The following is a 23,870-nucleotide window of genomic DNA, read 5'->3' on the forward strand; positions in this document are numbered from 1 at the left end:
CCCCTAAGATTGGAGACCCAGTTTATCCAGCAGTTAAGACGCTTTTTGTGTGTCCTTCCAATTATTCAAGATGACCTTAACCGCTGCTGTCAGGAGCAGGTCCAAAAGGGCACAGTCCTTATTGTTCAAGGAATCTACCTCGAGGACGCCAAATGAATACCCGGTCCCAAAAGGTTCCACACATTTGCAGAACAGTATCAGATGTGCAAGTTCCCCTCTCTCTTCCATACAATTCCAGCAGCTAGGGTCCTCACGAATCTTGTGTAAGTGTAGCAGGCTGGTGTTCAATAAGCCTTATTGTGAACGGGCTGGTGAAACTTTATTCTTGGAGACAGAACTCCATGTTTTGGTCCAATCAGCTTCGGATATGAGGGAAGAGGAGAGCAAGTCCCAAAATGAGATAAGCTTCTTATTAAGAGCAGATTGTTTTGGGCGGAGGAGCCTGTAGACCCAAGAAACCTGGTGACCCAACTTATTTATCTTCTCTACGTACTGTGGGAGGGAAGGGGGTGAGGGCAGTAAGTTATCTTTCGTTAGTGCTGCCTTTACTTTTAAAAAGTTGTAAAACTCCAGGGAGTCCAGATTATATTTAGACTGTAGGTCTTTGAATGTAAAGGGGTATGCTGAGTCAAATAGTTGGTGTGGAAGGAAGCTACCTCTAGCAATCCAGGCCTCATTATGTAAAATACTCCCTTTATATAAAATATTATGGTTGTCCCATAATGACTCAAGATTAGATCGTTTTATGCTGATGTATAATTTTTTATCCAAATTTCAGTAGGGCAGATTGTTTGTTCATAAATATGGATTTTGAACAGTTGACATTCGAGAAGTTGGAGGTAAGAAGGGCTGCTGGGGCATTTTATTAAGCAAGGAGTTTCAATTTCTAGCCAGACGAACAAGTTACTTACCTTCGGTAACGCTTTTTCTGGTGGATACAGTATCTGCCTGTGGATTCCTCACCTTGTGAATATCCCCTGCGCCAGCAACATTCGGAAACTTTTGTAGCAGTCCACGCCGATGAGGTCAAAGACAACGTCACAGAGACACGGCTCCGCTCGCGACTCCGCTGACGTCACCGCCTCCATAAGAAGACCTCGTCGGCGTGATGACATCAGTTCCGCCCTTTTTTCCGTGCCTTCGAGGCACACGGACGGACTGACAACAATATATACACAGTACATAATATACAAATCAACACACACAGTGTGGAAAATAAATAGAAAGGCAAAAGAAATAACACAATGCCTTTGACAGAAAAAATACATTTTGAAACATCACTATTAAAATTGTAGGTATACAAGGGTGGACAACGGGGAGGCGGGTGGGTCAGTGAGGAATCCACAGGCAGATACTGTATCCACCAGAAAAAGCGTTACCGAAGGTAAGTAACTTGTTCTTCTGATGGATACATCTGCCAATGGATTCCTCACCTTGTGAAAAGATTCCCACAGCAGTCCCACTCCTGGAGGAGGATGTCCCTTCTATACCAGAAAGTCCTGAAGGACGGAACAAGCAAAGTGTCCGTCCCTCCTCACCTCGGTGTTTAAGCAGTAATGCTTTGCGAAAGTGTGAAGGGAGGCCCAAGTTGCCGCCCTACAAATGTCCTCCACAGGAACACCTCTAGACAAAGCAGACGTGGAAGACTTAGCTCTAGTGGAATGAGGCCTTAAACCCTCTGGAGTTTCCTTACCAGCCAAAGAGTAGCATATCTTGATGCACAAGACGATCCATCTGGAAAGGGTGCGCTTGTGCACTGCTCTGCCTTTCCTGCAGCCAACAAAGCCCTCGAAGAGCTGGTCGTCAACTCGAAAGTCTTTTGTCCTGTCAAGGTAGAAGCTCACCGCCCTCTTAGGGTCCAAGCGGTGAAGTCTCTCCTCCTCCTTGGAAGGGTGAGAGGGGAGGATAGAAGGTAGGAAGGGTAATGGACTGCCCCAAATGGAAAGGAGTTACCACCTTTGGCAGAAAAGCAGCCCTGGTCCCGAGTACCAATTTTTCAGCATGAATGGTCAAGAACGGGAGTTTTGAACTCAGAGCTTGAAGCTGACTTACCCTCCTTGCCGAGGTGATCGCAATGAGAAAAACCGTCTTGAAAGACAACATTCTCAAGGGACACTTGTGCAAGGGCTCGAAGGGAAATCGTAAAACAATAGGTGATTTGAACAAAGACGGCTGATCCGGCAAACAAAGGAAAGCCGACAAAGCCGATAAATATCCCTTTAAGTGGCCACAGCAAAGCCTTGCTGAGCAAGAGAAAGGGCAAACTGCAGAATGTCAGATAAACAAGCCCTCAAAGGATCAATTGACTTCTCTCCACACCAGAGAACAAATTTAGACCACCTATAGGAATAGATAGATTTAGTGGAATGACTTCTGGCAGACAAAATTACATCTACCACATCTGGCGGGAGAGAGAAAGAATTCAGGTTGCCCCGTTCAATCTCCAGGCATGAAGGTGTAAGCTCTGGAGGTGTAGGTGTAGAACCTGCCCCTGCGACTGCAAGAGGAGGTCTGCCCTGAGCGGGAGACGGAGCGGAGGGCACGAGGAGAGGTGGAGAAGATCTGTATACCACACCCTTCTTGGCCAATCCGGGGCGTCTTGGCGAATCTTCCTCAGAACCCGAGGAATCAAGGGTATGGGAGGAAACGCGTAAAGTAGATTTGAGTCCCATCTCAACTGAAACTAGTCCCCCAAAGCTCCCTGCATCGGATACGGGAGACTGCAGAATGACGGGCAGTGAGCGTTCTCGTGAGTGGCAAACAGATCCACCCGAGGAGTTCCCCACATCCGAAAGACGTGACGAACCACCTCCAGATGAAGCCTCCACTCGTGGTCAGTGAAGAACTGCCGACTGAGATGGTCTGCACGTACGTTCAGAACTCCGGCCAGATGATGTGCCATCAGACAAATCTTTTTGCCCAGGACCAGAGACGCAGAGCCTCTCTGCAGAGACAATGCGACCCCACTCCTCCCTGCTTGTCGACATACCACATCGCGGTAGTGTTGTCCGTCAGGACTTGAACCGACTGACTGCGAAGGGAAGGAAGGCCTTGAGCGCCAAACGTATCGCCCGCAAATCCAGAAGGTTGATGTGAAGCAACCTTTCTTCTGGAGACCAAAGACCCTTGATTTCCAGATCCCCCAGATGAGCACCCCACCCTAAAGTGGATGCATCCGTTATTACTGTGGCCACCGACGGAGGTAGATGGAAGGGCTTTCCTTGAGACAGATTGCCCTCCACGCTCCACCAAGACAGATACGCCGCAGCTTCTCTGGAGATCCTCACAGACTCCCTGAGATATCCTTTGTGCTGATACCACTGCCTGCGGAGGCACCACTGGAGCGCCCTCATGTGCCAGCGTGCATGGTTGACCAACAGAATGCAGGAAGCAAACAGACCGAGCAGGCGAAGGACCTTCAGGACTGGAACGACCGCTCCATTGTAAAATAAAGTAATCAATTCCTGTATGTTGAGAATCCTCTGTGGAGGTGGGAATGCCCGACACACAGTAGTGTCCAAAACCGCACCTATGAACAGGTTGCGCTGAGAGGGAACCCAATTTGTACAACAGCTGAGTTGTATCCTGCAGATGATGAAGCACCTTCTCTGGCGACTCCGCTTTGATCAGCCAGTCGTCCAGAGAGGGGAAGACTGAAATCCCCGACCTGAGATGGGCTGCCACCACTGCCATCACCTTTGTGAAGACTCTAGGTGCAGTAGTAAGACCAAACGGAAGGACAGCAAACTGATAATGTTGCGACCCTACCGTAAAGCAGAGATACTTCCTGTGCGACTTCAGGATGGGCATGTGAAAATACGCATCCTGCAAGTCGATCAACACCATCCAGTCCTCCTGATTCAGCGCTTGAAGAACCTGCGCAAGGGTGAGCATCTTGAACTACTCTTGCTTCAGATAAAGATTCAAGATCCTGAGTTCCAATATCGGACGCAATCTGCAGTCCTTTTTCAGAATCAGAAAATACCGGGAGTAGCATCCCTGACCCCACTCCTGCTCCGGAACCACCTCTATCGCACCTTTCTCTATTAACTTTTGGACTTCCTCCTGTAGGAGAAGACGGTGGTTCTCGGAGCAAACCCCTTGTCAAGGAGGGTAATTTGGAGGGAATTCCCGAAAGGGAAGGGCATACCCATTTTCTACAAGATCTAGAACCCAAAGGTCTGTAGTAACCGATTCCCAATCTTGTAGAAAATGGGTAAGCCGGGCCCCCACAGGACCAACATGATCCAAAATGGTGGATCTAGGGCTGCTTTGCGGTGGTGGGAGGGGCTGAGGAAGAGGAGGAGGAAGAGAGCTGCCGGCCACGAGTGCGACCCCTGATTCTGCCTCTGTACCCCTTATACAGAGTGCTCTGCTGCTGCTGCTGCTGCTGCTGCTGTTGCCGCTGTTGCTGTCCCTATGAACGAAAGGTAGACCTTCCGAAGCCCCTGTACCTCTTGAAAGAGCCTCTTGGCGGAGTTTGAAGGCCCAAAGATTTAGCCGTGGCCTTACTCTCCTTAAACCTTTCCAGCGCAGCATCCGCTTTCTTGCCAAAAAGACCAGAGCCTTCAAAAGGCAAGTCCAAGAGCCTTGACTGGTCATCAGAGGAAAATTCCGATGATTTCAGCCACGCACCTCTCCTAGTGGCAACAGATGATCCCATGACTCTTGCCACAGAGTCAGCAGTGTCCAACCCACTCTGGATCACCTGACGCGCCGCCGCCTGGGCATCCGGAAGGATCTCATTAAAACCAATCCTATCCTCCTCTGATAGCTTCGGGGCTAGTTGTTTAGCTGAGTCCATGAGAGCATGTACATAACGTCCCAAGAGACAGGTAGCATTCGTTGATTTAAGAGCCATGCTGGCCGAAGAAAAGACCTTCTTGGCCGATTGATCCAGCTTTTTTGCTTCCCTATCATGCAGCCTGAGCAACCAGACTCTCAGGAGACGGGTGAGATGTTAAAAATTCTGGGTCTCCCGGAGCTGTCCGATACCTCCTGGCGACGACTTTTGAAACTGCCGGAGCAGAAAAGGGCCTACGCCACACCTCCATCACTGGCTCTAAGATGGCAGCGTTAAAAGGAAGCAGAGGTTCAGAAACAGCAGCAGGAGAGTGCAGAACTTACGTCAAAATGTTCGGCTTGAACTCAGCAGACGGCAGCTGCAGATCTAAAAGTTCAGCCGCTTTTCTTATAACGGCATGGTATGACGCCACATCCTTCAAAGGGAAATCAGAAGGAGGAGTAATCTCCCATTCGGGTGACAAGTCCAGGCCACTAGCCTCCTTCAACTCCTCAAAAACATTGTCCGAACCATGAGTTTGCCTTCTTCTACCTCCTCCATAAGGTAACTTCGCTCATCCAGTATCCTCGGAGTCTCCCTCCTAGATCTAATTCTCACAACCAGCGTCGGCGGCGCCGTGATCGAATCAGACGGCGCCAGTGCCAGCGTCGAACGTGGATCCACAGGAGCAGCCAGCATCGAGCGAGGTCGAGTCGGTGCCGGTGAAGAAGGGAGCGGCGTCAAAGCCTTCGGCGCCGGTAGATGCCAAAACGGCGTTGCCGGAAAAAATGGCATGAAGGGAGCCTGAGGACAGGCTTGAGGAACTCCCAAACTAAACGCCATAGGACCCATAGGTGCACCAGAGGGGTATATGGCTCTGGAGAAGACTCCATACATCGCATTAAGATAATGCGTGGGGTCCTGACCTGGTCCTGGGAACGCAGGATACTGTTCAGGCATCACCGGACTCGGGCCAACCGGCGCAGACGGTGAAATCTGCGGGGCCGAAGGCTCACCCGGAACTGGAAGCTCCTCAATCGGAGCCGGGGACGAAGCCGGAGCCGGCGTCAGAGATGGAGCCGGCGTCGGAGAATGTTCCGGTGAAGCCACAGGTGAAGACAGGCCAACAAGTGAATCCGGAACGGGTGAGAGAGACACAAAGTCCTTACGGCGTCGGAAGGGCGACGTCGATCTCGGAGCCGCATTCTTATCCGAATGACGCCGAGAGGAATGCCTCCTCTTCTTCTTATGCTTCCTGGACTTGGAAGCATGCCCCGAAGTCGACTTTGACGCCGACCTCTATCTCGACCTCGATCTTGACCTCGTCCTCGATTTTCTCCTGCCTCTTTTCTCTTTCTTCATCCTCGCGATGAACAGTTTTGCTTTCCTCTCCTTGAGAGCCTTGGTCAGATGACAGGCACCATACGCAGTCGTCATGTGGATCGGTAATGGACATATGCTTCCCACATTCACAACAGGGTTTGAATCCTGACTTCTTCGTCGACATTACTACAGACGAAGGCAAAGAGAAGCAGTAGAAAAACAAAGTAACAGTATAGCTACAGATAGAGATTCCCGAAATCCGTTGGCGTCGACGGCGCGGAAAAAAGGGAACTGACGTCATCACGCGGAGTCGCGAGCGGAGCCGTGTCTCTGTGATGTCGTCTTCGACCTCATCGGCGTGGACTGCTACAAAAGTTTCCGAATGTTGCTGGCGTAGGGGATATTCACAAGGTGAGGAATCCACTGGCAGATGTATCCATCAGAATGGTGTATACTCCGCAGGTGGTACAAGCCAGTACAAACCCTGTTTAGCCAAGAACGCTGTTTGGTAAAGTCTGCTTTTTCTCTTGCCATAGAAATTTGGATATGAGGATGTCTAACTTACGGTGGAAATCCTCAGTCAATAAGAGAGGGAGCATTGTGATTAGGTAATTCACTAAGGGCATAATCATCATCTTGATGGTTTCGATTCTGCCCCACCATGTGATTAAATATCTTGGGGACCATGCGTCTAGGAGATCTTTAATTTTCCCCAGGGTGATGGATTAATTCTGTTGAAGAGAGCAAGATAGTGCTGCCGAATTCTATCTCTAGATATTTGATAAATCCCGGCTGCCACGCAAGGCCAGAGTCTCCCAGTATCTCCCTGGTACAGTGAATGTTCAAGGGCTTAACTTCAGATTTGTCTCTGTTTAACTTATAACCCGAGTGGGATGAATAAACTTCTATGGATCGCATCAGGGCCTTAACAGAAGAGCTTGGATCCTCCATGACAATGAGAATATCATCCACATAGGCGGCCAATTTCACCCGAGAGTCCTTAAAATGTACTCCTTTTATTTTGTTAGTACACTTAATATCCTGAATTAATGTCTCAAGGGCTGGGAGAAACAGGGAGGGAGAAAGAGGACAACCCTGCCTAGTTCCTTCCTAGAGTGTAAAGGACATCTTCCTGCACCTTAAATGCTACAATGCAGGCTTGAAACTGTTGGGAGTCATCATATTCTCTGAGAAAAATTAAATTGAGCCTTTGATAGGGCTATAACATGGTGTGGCTTATCATAACAGATCACTGACACACAGTGTGAATTTTAAATGAACATTAATCTATGACAAGTGCTCCAGGGTCCAAGCAGGTAACGCAGAATTATTCTAGTGTTTATGACAATCACTGACGATCATACAATGCAGATTATAACTCTCTGGTCATACCAATGACAGTCATGAGCAAAGCTTGCCAACTTCAGTCAAGAGAATTTTTCCCAAACGGGAAACGGTTCTACCACAAAGAGACATTAACACAAGGAATCAAGTAGCTACATTTTCACCTAGAACTGTAGAAAAGCCACTTACCACGGAGGTCTTCATTGCCCAAAACAGATCCATGCAGGTCGTACCACTGCAAAAAACAGAAGAGTGAGAAAACTCTATAAAAATGGGATTCTTATTAATTTTATGAGATAATTGCTTCTTTAAAGTGCATAATTACACAATATTAAATACTTATTCACAGAACAGGTACAATATAGGTATAAGTACAAGCCTTCACTGGAGAGTAAGAATCAATCTATCAGGGGGTTGTAAGGCGCGCTACTCACCCGTGAAGGTCTCAAGACGCTGTGGCCCTAGACAGGGGGGTGGGGGGGCTTAGTGAAGCAGCTCTGGGCTGTTTCTTCCTGAACTTCTTATGGGTTGTGGCTGTTCGGAGGTGGAGGGGAGGTTGTTCCAGTGTTTAGCAGCCAAATGGGAGAAGGTACCGCGGATGCGCAGTGTGTGTGCAAATTAGAGCGGCGGAGAGTAATAGTATGGTGGGTTGATGGAAGTTTACTCTGTGGTCGAGGTAGGTTGGGCCAGTGCGGTGTTTCTAGTGTCGGTGGGAGCCATTTGATCATTTTCTTCCGTATGCAGAGGATGCCAAGGCATTTCCAAGAGACGGCATTCACCTGTTTTTCTCATTGTGAGCTTGTAGTCGAGTAGGACGCCTAGGTTTTTAGCATGTTCTGTGGGTTGGAGGTGAGGTTCAGCTGGTTACTAGGTGTCATTCCAGGGGAAGGTGGTGCCTCGGTTTTGTCAGTGTTAAGCTTGAGGCACTTGCTCTGCATCTAACTGTGAAAGTTAGCTTTGGTGCTGGAGGGGTCTGAGGAGAGGAACAGGATGAGTTGAGTGTCATCATCGTAGGATATGATGTTCATGTTGCGAGATCTGACCAGGGCAGCTAGCGGGGCCATACAGGTGTGGAAGAGAATGGGGCTTCGGGATGACCCTTGAGGGACGCTGCAGATGATGTCGAGGAGTATGGTGGGAGATGTGTAGAAGGGTGTAGTGAGTCACAGTGTCGAATGATGCAGAGAGGTCGTTGAGGATAAGGGAAGCAGTCTCTCCCTTGTCCATGAGCGCTCTTATGTAAACAGTGTTTGCCATGAGGGCTGTGTCTGTGCTGTGGTTAGCACGGAACCATGAATGAGAGGGGTCCAGGAGTTTGTCGGTTTCCAGATGGTTGGTAAATCGGATGTTTACTGCTTTTTCCAGGACTTTGACTGGAAAGGGGGTTAGGGAGATTGGTCGTTAGTTCGAGGTTTTCAGACTCTGCAAAGTTTTCTTCCCCCCAGAGGGGTTTGACCTTGCGTGATTCCAGCCTGCTATGAAGTATCCGAGGCTTTGGAGGTGTTGAGGATGGTGGTGAGCTCCTGGCTGCTGGAGCTGATCCCTTTGTTGAACATATGGTGGGGCAAGGGTCTCTGGGTGCTCCCGAGTGTATGGAGCTCATGATGTTGGAGGTGCTCTGTGTTTTGCGAGGGTGTCCCATGTAGTGATAGTTGCTGTGAAGTGGTGTTTGTTGGTGGAGAGGTTGTTGATGCTGTCTAGGGGCAGTTGGAGGTCGAAATGTTCGTGGACAGTAGTGATTCTGTTGTGAAAAAACTCTGCGAGGGAGTCGCAGAGATCGTGGCAGGGGGTGGTGTTCTCTGTAGCTGTGGGTTTGGAGAACTCCTTGACGATGCAGAAGAGTTCTTTGCTGCAGCTGGCTTCGAGGCAGGTGTTAAGAGCGTCTTCCTTGCTACACTAAAGTACAAAATACAGCACATACAGACACAGCAAGAAAATCAGCAGCAATAGAGTCCCACTGTCCTGGTGCACTAAACTAGTGAGACCCTGCCTGACCATGATTTCAGAATTTCTGGCAGATCATTACAATGTCCTTCTCAGGAGACCCTGTCACAAGTCTCGCCCTCTCTAGTCTCGTGACAGGGTGGTATGGTGTCAAGAACCGGACTGAACTCACTCAACCCTGGAAGGGAGTTGGGAGAGGGTTAGCAAAAAAAAACAGTAAGAGGCAAAGCAGGCTGCTGAAATCTTGAACCTAGGTGGAACGTCAAGTTGGTGTATGCATTCTGCAGGCTTGAGCTTTCGGGTTCTTGCATAAGTGTTCAGGTGGGAAGGAGCTATGCTTGTGCTCTGATGGTGTATGAAGATCTCTCCAGCAGGTGGGTGTGGGTATGTAAGAGTGCATCTGTGTGTGTGTGTGTGTGAATGAATTAGCGACCTGGGGAGTGTGTGGAAAGAACAGAGAGTGAGTGGCATAATTGTATATGATTGAGAATGAGTTAGTACCGGTCAGTGACTGAGAATAAATGGCAATGAGTGACTAGGTGAGAGAGAGTGAGAAATGTGCGTTTGTGTTATGCTTGGGATTCTGCCACTCACCATAGCATGCTGGAAGTTGTTCTTGGCTCATGGAGCCAACCATGGCAAAATGTTGGCATACTGGAGGTACTTCTTGGCAATACAGGGCATCCATGCATAATGCAGGCACACTACAGGGTATTATTGGCACAAGGGGCACCTATGGTAAAAAGCTGCTGCTGGGACATTGGAGGAAATTCTTACAATATGGGACACCTGTGCAAAATGCAGGTGTTGGCATTCTGTAGATACTTTTTGGCATTAGAAAGGTGAACATGGCATATTTGGGGATAGGGGTAGGCAACCACCACACAATACTGGCCTCTTATACTAGAGGTAATTTAGCACAAATAAATATACGGATACGGATGGCACTGATGACAAAATTCTAGCACTGGCATATTGAGAGCAATTCTTGGCCCAAGGGGACAACCATGGCATATGGGGAGCACCCATGACAAAATGTTTGGCTTAAATAGAGTATAGGTAATCACGGACATTATATCCTCTGCAAATTTCTTTAAATAAATGGAGCTAACTCCCGGGAAGCATCAGGTTTCAATGGCTTAGCACACAAATAAAATGATTGATTTTTTTTTAATTGTGTGCCATGTCAGAGCCTAAGGGCTTTAAAACACATTTATGTGAAAATTAGGTTTTCGAATGCACTAGGACTGCATTTCTCCAACTTTTTTCAGGGAAAGAAATAAATCCTCCTAGGAGGAGTCAGGATTGCCTACATGAATTTGGGACAGGTAATATGCCCCTCCATTTACAAAGATCGCCTGCTTCCAATGTCATATTATAGATTAGAGGAAAGTCAGAAGTATGATCATAGGGACAGTATGGCACTGGCTGAAGGAGAAATTTATAAATCAAGTCAATGCCAATCGGGTAAGTTTTTGGATGAACTATCTGTGCTGGACGGGCTTCTGTGGGAATTACTAATATAGAATGACATATGATTTTAGTGAAATGAAATGGACTTTCTGGGAGTATATGACATGTGATATGCCTACAGGTGTGTGCTCTGTAGAACAGTATGGTTTAATGATGCAAAAGGGTGCTTAGGAAGGGACTTTAGTGGCAAGTCTGAAATTCTGATTGGAAGAATAGTCTCTGGGAGTATTGTAAAATGCTTGACAAGAATAGTGGGACATTCCTTACTGACTGATGAGAAAATACAGATGTTTGAAGCAATCTTAATTGGGTCGGATGTCCAAGAGAGATGGTAATAATGTGAACAGCCAATTAGGTCTAAATGACAAAGAAAATACTGTTGACCAGAACATGCATGCAAAGACAACGATTGATTTAATGCAGACAACGAAGTGAGGGGTGGAACATCAAGATCTGTGAGAAACAGGTTGTTTTCATAGCCCTTTTAAGTCCTTCTCAGTAGGAGCCAACGTAGCCTGAACTTGACATCAAAAGGAGGTTATTTTCTACTTTTTCTTCCAAAATGGCTAAGGATAACCTCCTTTCTCCATCTTTTAAAGGTTTTGCAGAAAAGCGTAATACATTTTTTTCAGTTACAGCTGGGATGAAGGCAGTACAGGCATTTTGAATGTGGATCATCCATAGTTTTTCTACATTCCTTCCATGTCCTGAATAGAGATTGCTTCTGAACAAGTTTAGCCAGGTTGATAAAAGGAGGCTTATGAAAAAATGCTGAAAATGTTCTTGACAAAGCTTCTCCACCGCGTTCTACACTGACATGCAGTCGAAAATCTGGCAGTTGGAAGCTTCTGACAAGGGACGAGCTACAGGTGCTGGTCTCAGATTGGCTGTAGTGTGTATCATTTCTAATAATGTGGATAAGTTGCAGATAATCTATTAAATGTCTGTGTTATTGAGAGTAAGACTCACATTGCTGTTTTAACATTGTTATTGAGGGATCCCAGTCTGACAACAAAAATAATTCAAGCATGTGAATCTATGAAAGATCCAATGCTGGAGAGCAGGAGAAGAAAAGGTAACTTGCAGTCCTGTTCTGCATCACTGGAGTCAAACTCTAGATGCATTCTGTGTTGTCTGCGTGGCATGCTGAGAAAATCTGCTTGTACATACATAGTTTTCGCAGGATCTCTAATCTGTTTTAAAATTAAATTTTAATTATCTGTGGTTAAATTGTTTGCACTCACTATTTGCACATCTTGAGGGCTGTGTTTTAACATAGGCAAGGGTGGTTGAGAGCAGCTAAATATATATATATATTTTTTCTTTTACTCCGTTATTCTCCCCCTCACATCGCTAATCCACATGGACACCCCGTGCAGCACTTACCTGGGCAATGGATTCTGGGGCTTGTAGTTCCCATGAACAGCAAGCAGTGAGCAGACATCTAATGAGGGGGTGTGGCGATCTCCATCCAATGGGACAGTGGCAGGGTGATTAAAAAACAGGCGAATGAGTCTCCAGAAACACCTGATGGCATCTGAGTAATGCCGTATTCCGGCCGAAATGCATTATGCCCTTTCATCAAATAAAGAGCTTCCACCAATTTCCCCGCTGTGGCCTCTGCTTCTTCGCTTGTTGGAGGAGTTGTAGTGATATATATAAAAATAAAAACACACATACACACACACACTGTAAGGATCGCTGAGTATGTTCCACAGGAGCGTCAGGAATCCTGGAGAGAAGTCCTCAGTCGTCCCCCACGGCTCTCCGACTCTATCAGACTCTAGAGTAACGGAGGGCACACTAGGGGAAAACAGGGAAACAAAACAAGGGTAGGCGGGGAGAAAGGCAGGTTGTGTTGGTGGACCACGTCAGGGTTAAAAGGCAGGAACTCCCAGCTGTAAAACAAAGTCTTAATTAACGTGCATCAATTTCCAATGACCTCAATTGTATGGACCCTCTAGATAGGGAAACCTACCATGGTTATCTTTCACCTCTCGAGGAACTCTCAGCACGGTTCTATTTGCCTCACAATGCTAGAAATCCCTATGACAAGACACAAGTTTAATAACAAGCAATCTCTCGGAGATGGGGCTTAAACAATGAATGTGCCGGGCTCACCCCGCAAGTATCCAAGCGAACTGGGAGGGAGGCAAAATAACGTCTTCTTCTAATAATCTCCTAAGGTGAGTGGTTTGCATAAGGGCTAAAGGGAAAAGATATTCATAGGTCAGGAATTCATGAAGGATAATCATAAGTAAACCCCACCCTATCTCTATGACAAGTGTTGCAAAGAAAGATTACGGTGTTTTCTGTAAAGCACTGCTGCCTCCTAAATGGTGCGCGATGGTCCACGCTAGTTAACCCCACCTACCATACGTATAGGAGAACGTAGTGCAGGATATAGATCGGGAATACCTTTCTAATTCAATGGGAGATCTTTGATATCAAAGGAAGAGTGATATTTAAGAATAAACAATAACAGAAACAGGTATCTCTCCGGCCTGTCAATGACCGAGAGGCGCCTTAACTGCAGGCTCCGTTACTGAACAACAAAATACCAATGCAGGGTTCAACACAGGAGTCCACACAGAAGAACAGCGTGTGGTACGGGACCCACGGTAACACCATAGGACTTGAGACGGGATCCTGGACCTTACTTGGTAACGGGACTTCAATCGGGTAAAGCAACACCAACCAGATGGAATCGCGCGTCTACTGTGCCGCTTCTGTAAACACGGTAACGCCAACGCCACGCCAGACAAGGAACAACGAGTCCGCCAGCACTCGTTCACTTCGGATTGGCTGCAACCGGAAACAGGAAATACGAACTAACAGGAAGTCAGGCAAACACCAAGGGGACGGAAATGGGGCTAAGTGCAAGAACGCTAAGCAGCGTTTGCACGCCCTTCGCTCCTTATATACATCTCAGGGGCAGGACCGCGGGGCATGACAGCACACTCCCCCCACAATGCTCTCCCCTCGGCTTGGGTTTATTTGGGTGCCTTTGATGAAAAAGCTGTACTAACTGGGGAGCATGCACATCACAAGCAGACTCCCAGGTGCGTTCCTCCACCCCATACCCTTTCCAATGCAGAAGATATTGGAGAGATCTACCAACGGTGCGAGAGTCTACTATGGCTTCGACTTCATATTCGTCACCATCTTGGATGGCAACAGGAGCAGGTTTCTTAGGGATCTTAGTGCCAGGTTCAACAGGTTTTACCAACGATATGTGGAATACTGGATGGATCCTAAAGGAAGCGGGTAATTCAAGCTTCAGAGCCACCGGATTGACCACCCTAATCACCTTGTAAGGACCGATGTATTTGGGGTTGAACTTGCGAGGACCACTGAGCGCTATGTGTTTTGTGGAAAGCCACACCTTATCCCCGGGAGTATAAATAGGCTCCAACCTCCTGAGTAAATCTGCCCCCTCCTTGTATCTCACCTTGGCCAAGTCTAGGTCTTCCAATGTTTTCTTGTGTATGTCCTGTAGCTTCAGTACCAAATCATTGGCAGCAGGAGTCGGGCTGTCAATAGGGACCCCTTCAGGTAACAACTTGGGGTGGAAACCGTGAGAACAAAAGAAAGGGGTATGGCTGATGGAAGAATGTGGGCTGTTATACGAGATTTCCGCCACCCACACCCACTCATCCCATTCTGCTAAGGAGTGCAGGGCTTGATTCCTCACATATTGCTCGAAGCACTGATTAACCCTCTCGGTCTGGCCATCCGACTGAGGATGATGACTAGAGGATAGTCGAACATCGATCTGCAGCATGGCACATAAATACCTCCAAAACCGAGACACAAATTGGGCCCCCCTATCTGAGACCAAGACAGAAGGGAAACCATGGAGGCGGACAACCTGTTGCAAAAATAGAGGCCAATTCTGACGCTGTGGGCAACCCAGGCAACCCAGTCAAAGGGACAAAATGAGCAGTCTTCGTGAAATGATCCACCACCACAAGCAAGGTATTATTCATTTGTTTGGTTACCGGCAGTTCCACTATAAAATCTAGGGACACCGTATGCCATGGGCCAGGTGGAGAGGCGAGTGGTAGAAGCAGGCCCACTGGGTTCTGATGGGACACCTAGGTTTGGGCACATACAAGACACGTTCTCACATGCTTCTCTATGTCCTTCAGCATAGTTGGCCACCAAAACCGTTCACGTATGACCTTGGTAGACTTTTTTATTCCCGGATGACCTGACATGGGGTGCGAATGATACCAGTCCAATACCTGGGCTTGTAAGCCTGGAGTGGGCAACACCACTCCTCCTTGAACGCAAACACACCCATCTTTAGTGACCGACTCATTGGACCCTACGATTTCTTGCATGTTCGCTGAGAGTTGACCCCGTCTGATCTGATCCCTAAAACTTTCTTCCGTGAGTACCCCCCCCTATGATGAAATCACTGGGAATGACGGGGGGTGCGTCTACTGTCTCTTCAGGTTGCTTAAATCCCAGCCGGGATAGGGCATCTGCTTTACCATTTCTTCTCCCTGGGCGGTACTGTATAGTGAACTCATAGTCGCAGAAGAATTGGGACCAGCGGAGTTGTCTCATGGACAGGGCTTTGGCCAACTTAAGGTATTGGAGGTTGCGATGGTCTGTGTATACTACAGCTGGATAACGGGCGCCTAGGAGATACTGCCTCCACTCCTCAAAAGCCTTCTTTATCGCCAGGAGTTCTTTGTCTCCCACCGCATAATTATATTCCGCAGGAGTGAATTTGTGGGAGAAATAAGCTACTGGGTGACACTCGCCGCCCTCTGGATCTGTTTGACTCAGAACCCCTCCCACTGCCACTTGAGAGGCGTCCACCTCCACCACAAAGGGCAAGGCTGGATCCGGATGCCTTAAAACGGGAATGCGCGTGAAGGCCACCTTCAAGTGCTGAAATGACGCTTCCGCTTCCTCCGACCATACATATGGAACTCCCTTTCGCAAGAGGGCAGTGATGGGATCCGCCAATTCGGAATATTTCTGGATAAAACGCCTATAAAAATTGGCAAAACCCAGAAAGCTCTGTAGTTCTTTGACAGTACCAGGTGCCGGCCAAGAGAGAACGGCCTTGACTTTGACAGGATCCATACTGAGTCCGCGAGGTGAAACAATAAAACCCAAAAAAGGCACTTCTTGTGTATGGAAGGTACATTTTTCCAATTTGCAATAAAGGTGGTTATCGCGTAAGCGCTCCAACACCTTTCGTACGTGGCCTACATGTTCAGACATGGATGGAGAGTAGATCAACAAATCGTCAATATAGGCGATTACATGTAAATCAAGCATATCCCAGAGTACTTCGTTTATGAAGAATTGAAACGCGGCGGGGGCGTTACAAAGCCCAAAGGGCATCACTAAATACTCATATAACCCGTATTTAGTGTAGAAGGCTGTCTTCCACTCGTCTCCCTCCTTGACACGCACTAAATGGTAGGCGCCACGCAGGTCTAGCTTGGTAAAAAACTTAGCATTGCGTACTCTGTCAAGGAGAGAGGCTATCAGAGGCAAGGGATAACGGTTCTTAATAGTGACATTATTTAATCTCCTGTAATCGATACAACATCGAAGACCCCCTTCACGCTTAGGAATGAAAAACAAAGATGAAGAGGCAGGAGATCTGGAAGGAGTCATGAACCCTTTCTCTAACATTGTATCTAAATATTCCCCGAGGTATACGTTTTCTTTTTCTGTGAGGGCATAAACCCTACTGCACGGGATTCTGGCTCCTGTCTCTAGATCTATTCGACAGTCGTACACCCTATGCGGGGGAAGGACTTCCGCTTCTTTGGGATCGAAAACCGTGTACAAATCTCTGTAACAGGAAGGTAACTCAGGTACAGGGTCCTTCTGGTCTGCCTCGAGTATCGATTGAGCGACCGCTATCCTGGAGTCATGGTGTGTAACCTGACGAAACGTGAGTGTAGCTTTCTTCCAGTCAATGATAGGGTTATGTGTCTGCAACCATGGGATGCCTCAGAGCACTGGTATCTGTGGTGAACAGATTAAATCAAATTCGATATCTTCTTGATGGTCAGGGTCTATCTGCATATGGAGACTAACAGTCCTGTGGGTTACTGGTCCTGAAATGAGGGAACTGCCGTCTATAGTAATAACCTTATTGGACACGTCTTTCTTAGCACAGGGTATTAAATTGTCTCTCGCCCATTCCGCATCCATAAAGTTCCCAGAGGCACCTGAATCAATCATGATAGCTACATGTAGACCTAGTTGTTCCACGGAGAGGTAAGCTGACACATAGAGGTGATTAGTGGGTTTTTGATCGTGTTCAGAGGAGGAGACTGTCAGTCCGGAATTGCCCAGGATTCCCATCTCAACGAACCCCAGGCTTTCTAGTTTCCCGAGCTCTTAGATGGAGCCGGTTTAATCAGGCATGACCGTAGGAAATGACCACCCTTTCCGCAGTATAGACAGAGCCTATTTGTTCTTCTTCGTTGCCTCTCCTCCGGCGCTAACGGCCCTCTCACTATGCCTATCTGCATAGGCTCACTCTCTTCAAGACTTAACGGACTCTCCTTGCTTTTCCTTGGCAGGTATGTATCGTGGTTCACCCTTACCCTTCTCTTGCTTCCTTTCTTGGATACGGTGTTCAATCTTAACCATCAGATCTATAAGATCCGTACAAGCCGCGGGTAGGTCCACTATCTGTGAAAGGGCGTCCTTTAAATCATCGCGCAACCCCCTGTAAAACAACATACTACGCTTTTCTTCCGGCCAATTGGACTCCACCACCAATCTTTGGAATGAAGTAATGTATGAAACCAATTCCTGGCTACCCTGTTTCAAGGCCAATAGTTCCGTATCAGCGGAGTGTGTGTACATATGCCTGTCAAACAATTTACGGAACTCCCTCTTGAAAGCAGGGTAATTGTACAATAGAGGGTCGTCACGGTCTACCAAAGGTATGTCCCAGTCTGCCGCCGACCCGCTAAGGTAGGACACCATAAAGGCAACCCGGGCCTGATCTGTTGGAAAGCAAGTAGCTTTACAAGAAAAATGCAGCTGACAGTGACTAAGGAAGGCGGCACACCTAGAAGCATCTCCTGAAAACCTCTCGGGGGGGGAGCTAAAGGGATGGAAGTAGGTGTAGTGACCTGTATCACTGGGGGTGCTGCGTCAGACCTCCCCCCCCCATAGCCGCCAACTCATGTCGTTGCTGGAGTGTGTCTATTCTGGCTGACAAAGCATGAGTTTCCGCCTGCAAGTTGCCTAACATACCAGCAACATCTGCAAGCGTAACTACTCCTAGTTCCATGACGCTCGGGCAGAACCCACTGCTTAGGGCTTAGCGTTCTGTAAGGATCGCGGAGTATGTTCCACAGGAGCGTCAGGAATCCTGAAGAGAAGTCCTCAGTCAACCCCCACGGCTCTCCGACTCTATCAGACTCTAGAGTAACGGAGGGCACGCTAGGGGAAAACAGGGAAACAAAACAAGGGTAGGCGGGGAGAAAGGCAGGTTGTGTTGGTGGACCACGTCAGGGTTAAAAGGCAGGAACTCCCAGCTGTAAAACAAAGTCTTAATTAATGTGCATCAATTTCCAATGACCTCAATTGTATGGACCCTCTAGATAGGGAAACCTACCACGGTTATCTTTCACTTCTCGAGGAACTCTCAGCACGGTTCTATTTGCCTCACAGTGCTAGAAATCCCTATGACAAGACACAGGTTTAATAACAAGCAATCTCTCGGAGATGGTGCTTAACCAATGAATGTGCCGGGCTCACCCCGTAAGTATCCAAGCGAACTGGGAGGGAGGCAAAATAACGTCTTCTTCTAATAATCTCCTAAGGTGAGTGGTTTGCATAAGGGCTAAAGGGAAAAGATATTCATAGGTCAGGAATTCATGAAGGATAATCATAAGTAAACCCCACCCTATCTCTATGACAAGTGTTGCAAAGAAAGATTACCGTGTTTTCTGTAAAGCACTGCTGCCTCCTAAATGGTGCGCGATGGTCCACGCTAGTTAACCCCACCTACCATACGTATAGGGGAACGTAGTGCAGGATATAGATCGGGAATACCTTTCTAATTCAATGGGAGATCTTTGATATCAAAGCAAGAGTGATATTTAAGAATAAACAATAACAGAAACAGGTATCTCTCCGGCCTGTCAATGACCGAGAGGCGCCTTAACTGCAGGCTCCGTTACTGAACAACAAAATACTAATGCAGGGTTCAACACAGGAGTCCACACAGAAGAACAGCGTGTGGTACGGGACCCACGGTAACACCATAGGACTTGAGACGGGATCCTGGACCTTACTTGGTAACGGGACTTCAATCGGGTAAAGCAACACCAACCAGATGGAATCGCGCGTCTACTGTGCCGCTTCTGTAAACACGGTAACGCCAACGCCACGACAGACAAGGAACAACGAGTCCGCCAGCACTCGTTCACTTCGGATTGGCTGCAACCGGAAACAGGAAATACGAACTAACAGGAAGTCAGGCAAACACCAAGGGGACGGAAATGGGGCTAAGTGCAAGAACGCTAAGCAGCGTTTGCACGCCCTTCGCTCCTTATATACATCTCAGGGGCAGGACCGCGGGGCATGACACACTGACACACACACTGACACACACACTGACACACACACTGACACACACACTGACACACACACACACACACACACACACACACACAGACACACAGACACACAGACACACAGACACACAGACACACACACACAGACACACACACACACACACACACACTTAAAATTCCTTCGGTTGTTGATGTCCATCTGATGTCTTTGAGGAAAAAACACCCTGTGATTGCCTATTAGAGGCTCAATATATGATTCTACTAAAAAGCTATGACTGAATAGCAATTTAAAATCTACATTGCAGCATTACTGCTCATGACAGTGACATTTTATGAAGAAGGGAAAGAGGAATGCAGCCAGATGGACCTTTATCGTAAAGAGATGAGAAACAGTACTGCCCCTTTCCAAATCCATGAGGCTTGTCTGCTCACAGTGCACCCTACTTACTGGCAGTTTGCCACAAACAGCTAGTTCTTTTTTGTTTGTTTTTAAAGTCTATATTTGAAGATTCATTTTCCAATGCCAACAATAAAAGCTGGGGAGGCAGGTGGGTTGTTTATGACATCCTTGAAATTATTATGATGCAGAAACAGGACTACTACTCCTTTGCATCATAGAATCTTCATTGATAGTCAAACACTGAAAAGAATAGTAAGCCTATTCAAGCCTCTACTGCGGCTGTTGGGCAGCAGGAAAAGTATGCCCCATTTAAAAAGATTTCTTAATGTGTCTTGGCCCATCTTTGCATCCACCTGCGCATCAGAATCGAAACAATTTAGTGAGTGCGCGATGGGACTTCCAAGTAGCTGTTTTACATAGGTCAACTATAGGTACATTTCTAAGCCACGCTATAGTAGCTGCTTTTCCTCTGGGTAAGTGTGCTCTAGGTTTGCCCGGTAATTATTAGTTTGCTAATTGATAACAATGTGATTCAAAACGTTATCCATCTAACTATAGTTGGTTTAGAAGTGCATGTCTTAAAGAGTTGAGATGTCACTCTCGAATATTTTGTTTTATCCTGGTAGAATCGTAAAACCCTTCTAACATCTAAAGAGTGCAGTGCCCTTTCTGCAGGAGTCGAAAGATTGGGAAAAATGTAGGGAGAGTAAGAGTTTGATATGAAAATTAGAAACCACTTTAGTTAGAAGCAATGGGTAATTTCTCATCTTAATTCTGTTAAAGTGGAAAATAGTGTATGGTTCAAATACCAAAAGTGCTTATAATTCACTTATTAACAAAATAACTATGTTCCACGATGAATGCTGTAATGTAAATTTATGTAGAGGTTTGAAATGTGACCCTATAATTTTTGGAGAGTACTGTATCGAATTCCCAAAGTGGAGAGGGATGTCGAACCAGAGGATAAACTTTTTGCAGTCCCCACAAAACAAAAAAAATAAGCCTTTGACAACTGGTATCATTGTAAAGAGGCACTACGGCTGGAGATTTTCTGTATGCTGGAATGGCTGCCAGATGTACTTTGACCTACGAAAATTGCAACTTAGATTGAGCTAAAAATAATAAATATAAAGTATAACATCTTGACATGTGATCAGACTATATATTTCTGCGGACACCAAAAACAGAACCTCTTCCACTCGACAGCATGCTCTTTTCAATGGACGCTTAGCTCCTTTTAAGATTTCCATACAAGCTGGTGTTAGATTCAGATGGGCATAGTGCCTGATCTCAGGAGTCAAGTAACCAAATTCTATGATGCCTGAATAAGAGTAGATAGCAGTACGTAACATCATGCTCATAAGACGCTGTTTTTGTATCATAGACAATATACATTATCAAACAGTATAATGATAGAGAAATACATGTGTGCTTCAACATATGCAGAACAATTTCAAGATAGAGATAGAAAGGAAAAGCGTCTCATAGAAAAGCATAGTGGAGGAGGGAGAACAGAGGCTCACCTTATTTGAAAAGATTGCGCAGAACAGCTTGTCCCACTGATGCATCTGCATCGCTTGCAGCTTCCAAACAGTAGTGTTTGGTAAAAGTGTGTACAGTTCTGGTGAAGAGGCACACCGGTAAAAAGAGCTGTGGATGAAGAAATTGCTCTTGTAGAGTGCGCTCTTGGGTATGCTTGCAATGGTCTTCCCGCTTTATCATGGCATAAGCAAATTGCAGCAGAGATCCATCGAGCAATGGTTGGTTTTGAGACCGAATGTCCTTGGCGTGGTTTGCCATATGCCACAAAGAGTTGGTCTGATTTGCGTATTGTGGCTGTCCGTTGTAAGTAGAACTTGAGACATCTTTTGATGTCAAGGGAATGCAAAGCCCTTTCTGCAGCCGTGAGCGGATTTGGGAAAAAAGATTTTAAAATTAAAAGGTTCATTAAGGTGGAATTCCGCAGGGACCTTTGGCATGAACTTTGGGTTAGTGCGCAGCACTACGGATTTGGATGTAAAGTGTAGAAAAGGTGGATGAATAGTGAACGCTTGGAGGCCACTAACTCTTCTGGTTGATGTTAAAGCTAGTAACAAAGAAACCTTCCAAGAAAGGAACTTTAAATCCACCTTGTGAATGGGTTCGAAAGGGTGCCGCATTAGTTGTGTAAGCACTATATTAAGGTGCCAAGAAGGAGGTGGACGTCGAATAGGGGGGGGGGGGGTCAACAACCCCTTAAACTGTTGAATGACTATTCGAATAAAGAGAGTCAACACCATCCTGCCAAAACCTTGAAATTGCAGCCAAGAACACCTTCAGAGTAGAATGGGAGACGCCGGACCTAGCCAACTGTAGAAAGAATGGCAGAATTTGTTCTGGTCTTGCCTGAATAGGGTGGAGATTGGCAGACTGACAACACATGCAAAATCTCTTCCATTTTAGTTTGTAAGTTTTAATCATTGCAGGTGCTCAAGCATTAGCCAAACCCTCTTGACAGTCTGGAGGAATATCAAGGTGAGCAACTTCAAGGTGTTGAGGAGCCATGCCACTAATCTCAGCGAGGCTGGGTCCGGATGACAAATTTGTCCGTTCTGGAGGGTCAGAAGATTCGGAATTGGCCGGAACTGGGTGGGCTCGCACTCCGAAAGGAGAAGTTCCGTAAACCAGCACTGGCGAGGCCACCTGGGAGCAATTAATATCATGCGGCAAGGTTGTTTCTTGATCTTGTGCAGAACTCGTGGAACCAACGGAATCCGTGGAAAAGCGTAGGCATATATTGGTGACCAATTCATCAAAAATGCATTTCCGAGTGAGTCTTTGTGGGGAACCCAACTTGCAAAGAATGGGCATTTGCGGTTCTGGCTGGTTACAAAGAGGTCTAGATCGGGATGCCCCCATTTTCGAAACATCCTGTCTAGGGATGGTTGATGCAGTTCCCATTCGTGGTTTGATGTTGTGGATCTACTGAGGGAATCCGCCAGAACATTGGTGACTCCTGGGACATGAATGGCTTTGAGGCTGATTTTGTGACTAATCGCTCAATCCCAAATCTCTTGCGCTTGCTGAGATAACAGGGCTGACTTTGTCCCACCTTGCTTGTTCAAGTAATGCATACTTGTCGTATTGTCCGTTCGTATTAGTATGCATGCTCCTCTGATGATGGTTCGAAAGGATTTTAGAGCCAAGAAAATGGTTCGCAACTCTAGAAGGTTGATATGCCACCTTTTTGGTTCCAAAGTCCACTTGCCGTTGACTGTCATCCCTTGAACGTGTGCCCCCATCCCTCGAGGGAAGCATCTGTGGTTATGGTGAAATCCGGCATTTCGACTAGAAATGCACATCCTTCTTTCAAGTTCTTCATCTGGCTCCACCAATGAAAGGCTTCCTGCATCCGTAGGGTGATGCGAACGATGTCCTCGAACAATCCCGAAATCTGGAGCCATTGAAGGTTGAGCTCCTCCTGAAGTGGCCTCATTCTGTAACGGCAGTTGGGAATCAGATGAATGCAGGACGAAATCATTCCTAAGAAGGACTTGTACAAACTGACTGAAACGCACTCTTTTGACAGCAGTGAGCGCGCAAGGTTGCATATCTTGATTTGTCTTTCTTTGGAGACAAAAGCGTGGGTCAGTTTTGTGTCTAGTGTTGCTCCTAGAAAAGTTCTTCTCTGCGATGGAGTCAGATGAGTCCCAGAGACTGGAAAAGCAGGAGACACTTCTGAACATGTTCGGATGTTGTTTTGAGAGAATTCGCATTGATAAGACAGTCGTCTTAAGTACGGGAAAATTTGAATGCTCTGCAGGCGAAGGTGTGCACTGACAGGCGCTATGACCTTTGTAAATACCCGGGGTGCTGAACGGAGTCCAAATGGAAGGACTCTGTATTGAAAGTCTCTGCCAGCCACTCTGAACCGTAGAAATTTTCTGTGTCTGGGAAGGATCCGCACATGAAAATAAACGTCCTGGAGGTAGAGGGTGGCCATGTGATCCCCCGCCGAAAGTAACTGTAGAATTTCTTGAAGTGT

General features: G+C 46.9%; 1 protein-coding gene across 3 annotated transcripts in view; it reads right to left on the reverse strand.

Moving 5' to 3' along the window:
* LOC146810068 (uncharacterized) overlaps window positions 1-23,870 on the reverse strand; it is a 431,592-nt gene that overhangs the window by 302,005 nt on the left and 105,717 nt on the right. For all 3 annotated transcript variants that reach the window (XM_085616978.1, XM_085616980.1, XM_085616979.1), the window contains one exon: window positions 7,640-7,685. In XM_085616978.1, the coding sequence (XP_085473104.1) occupies window positions 7,640-7,685 (46 nt within the window). The remainder of the gene's footprint in view (window positions 1-7,639; window positions 7,686-23,870) is intronic.

This window comes from Triturus cristatus, chromosome 7 (genome assembly GCF_964204655.1).
Source record: "Triturus cristatus chromosome 7, aTriCri1.1, whole genome shotgun sequence".
NCBI lineage: Eukaryota > Metazoa > Chordata > Amphibia > Caudata > Salamandridae > Triturus > Triturus cristatus.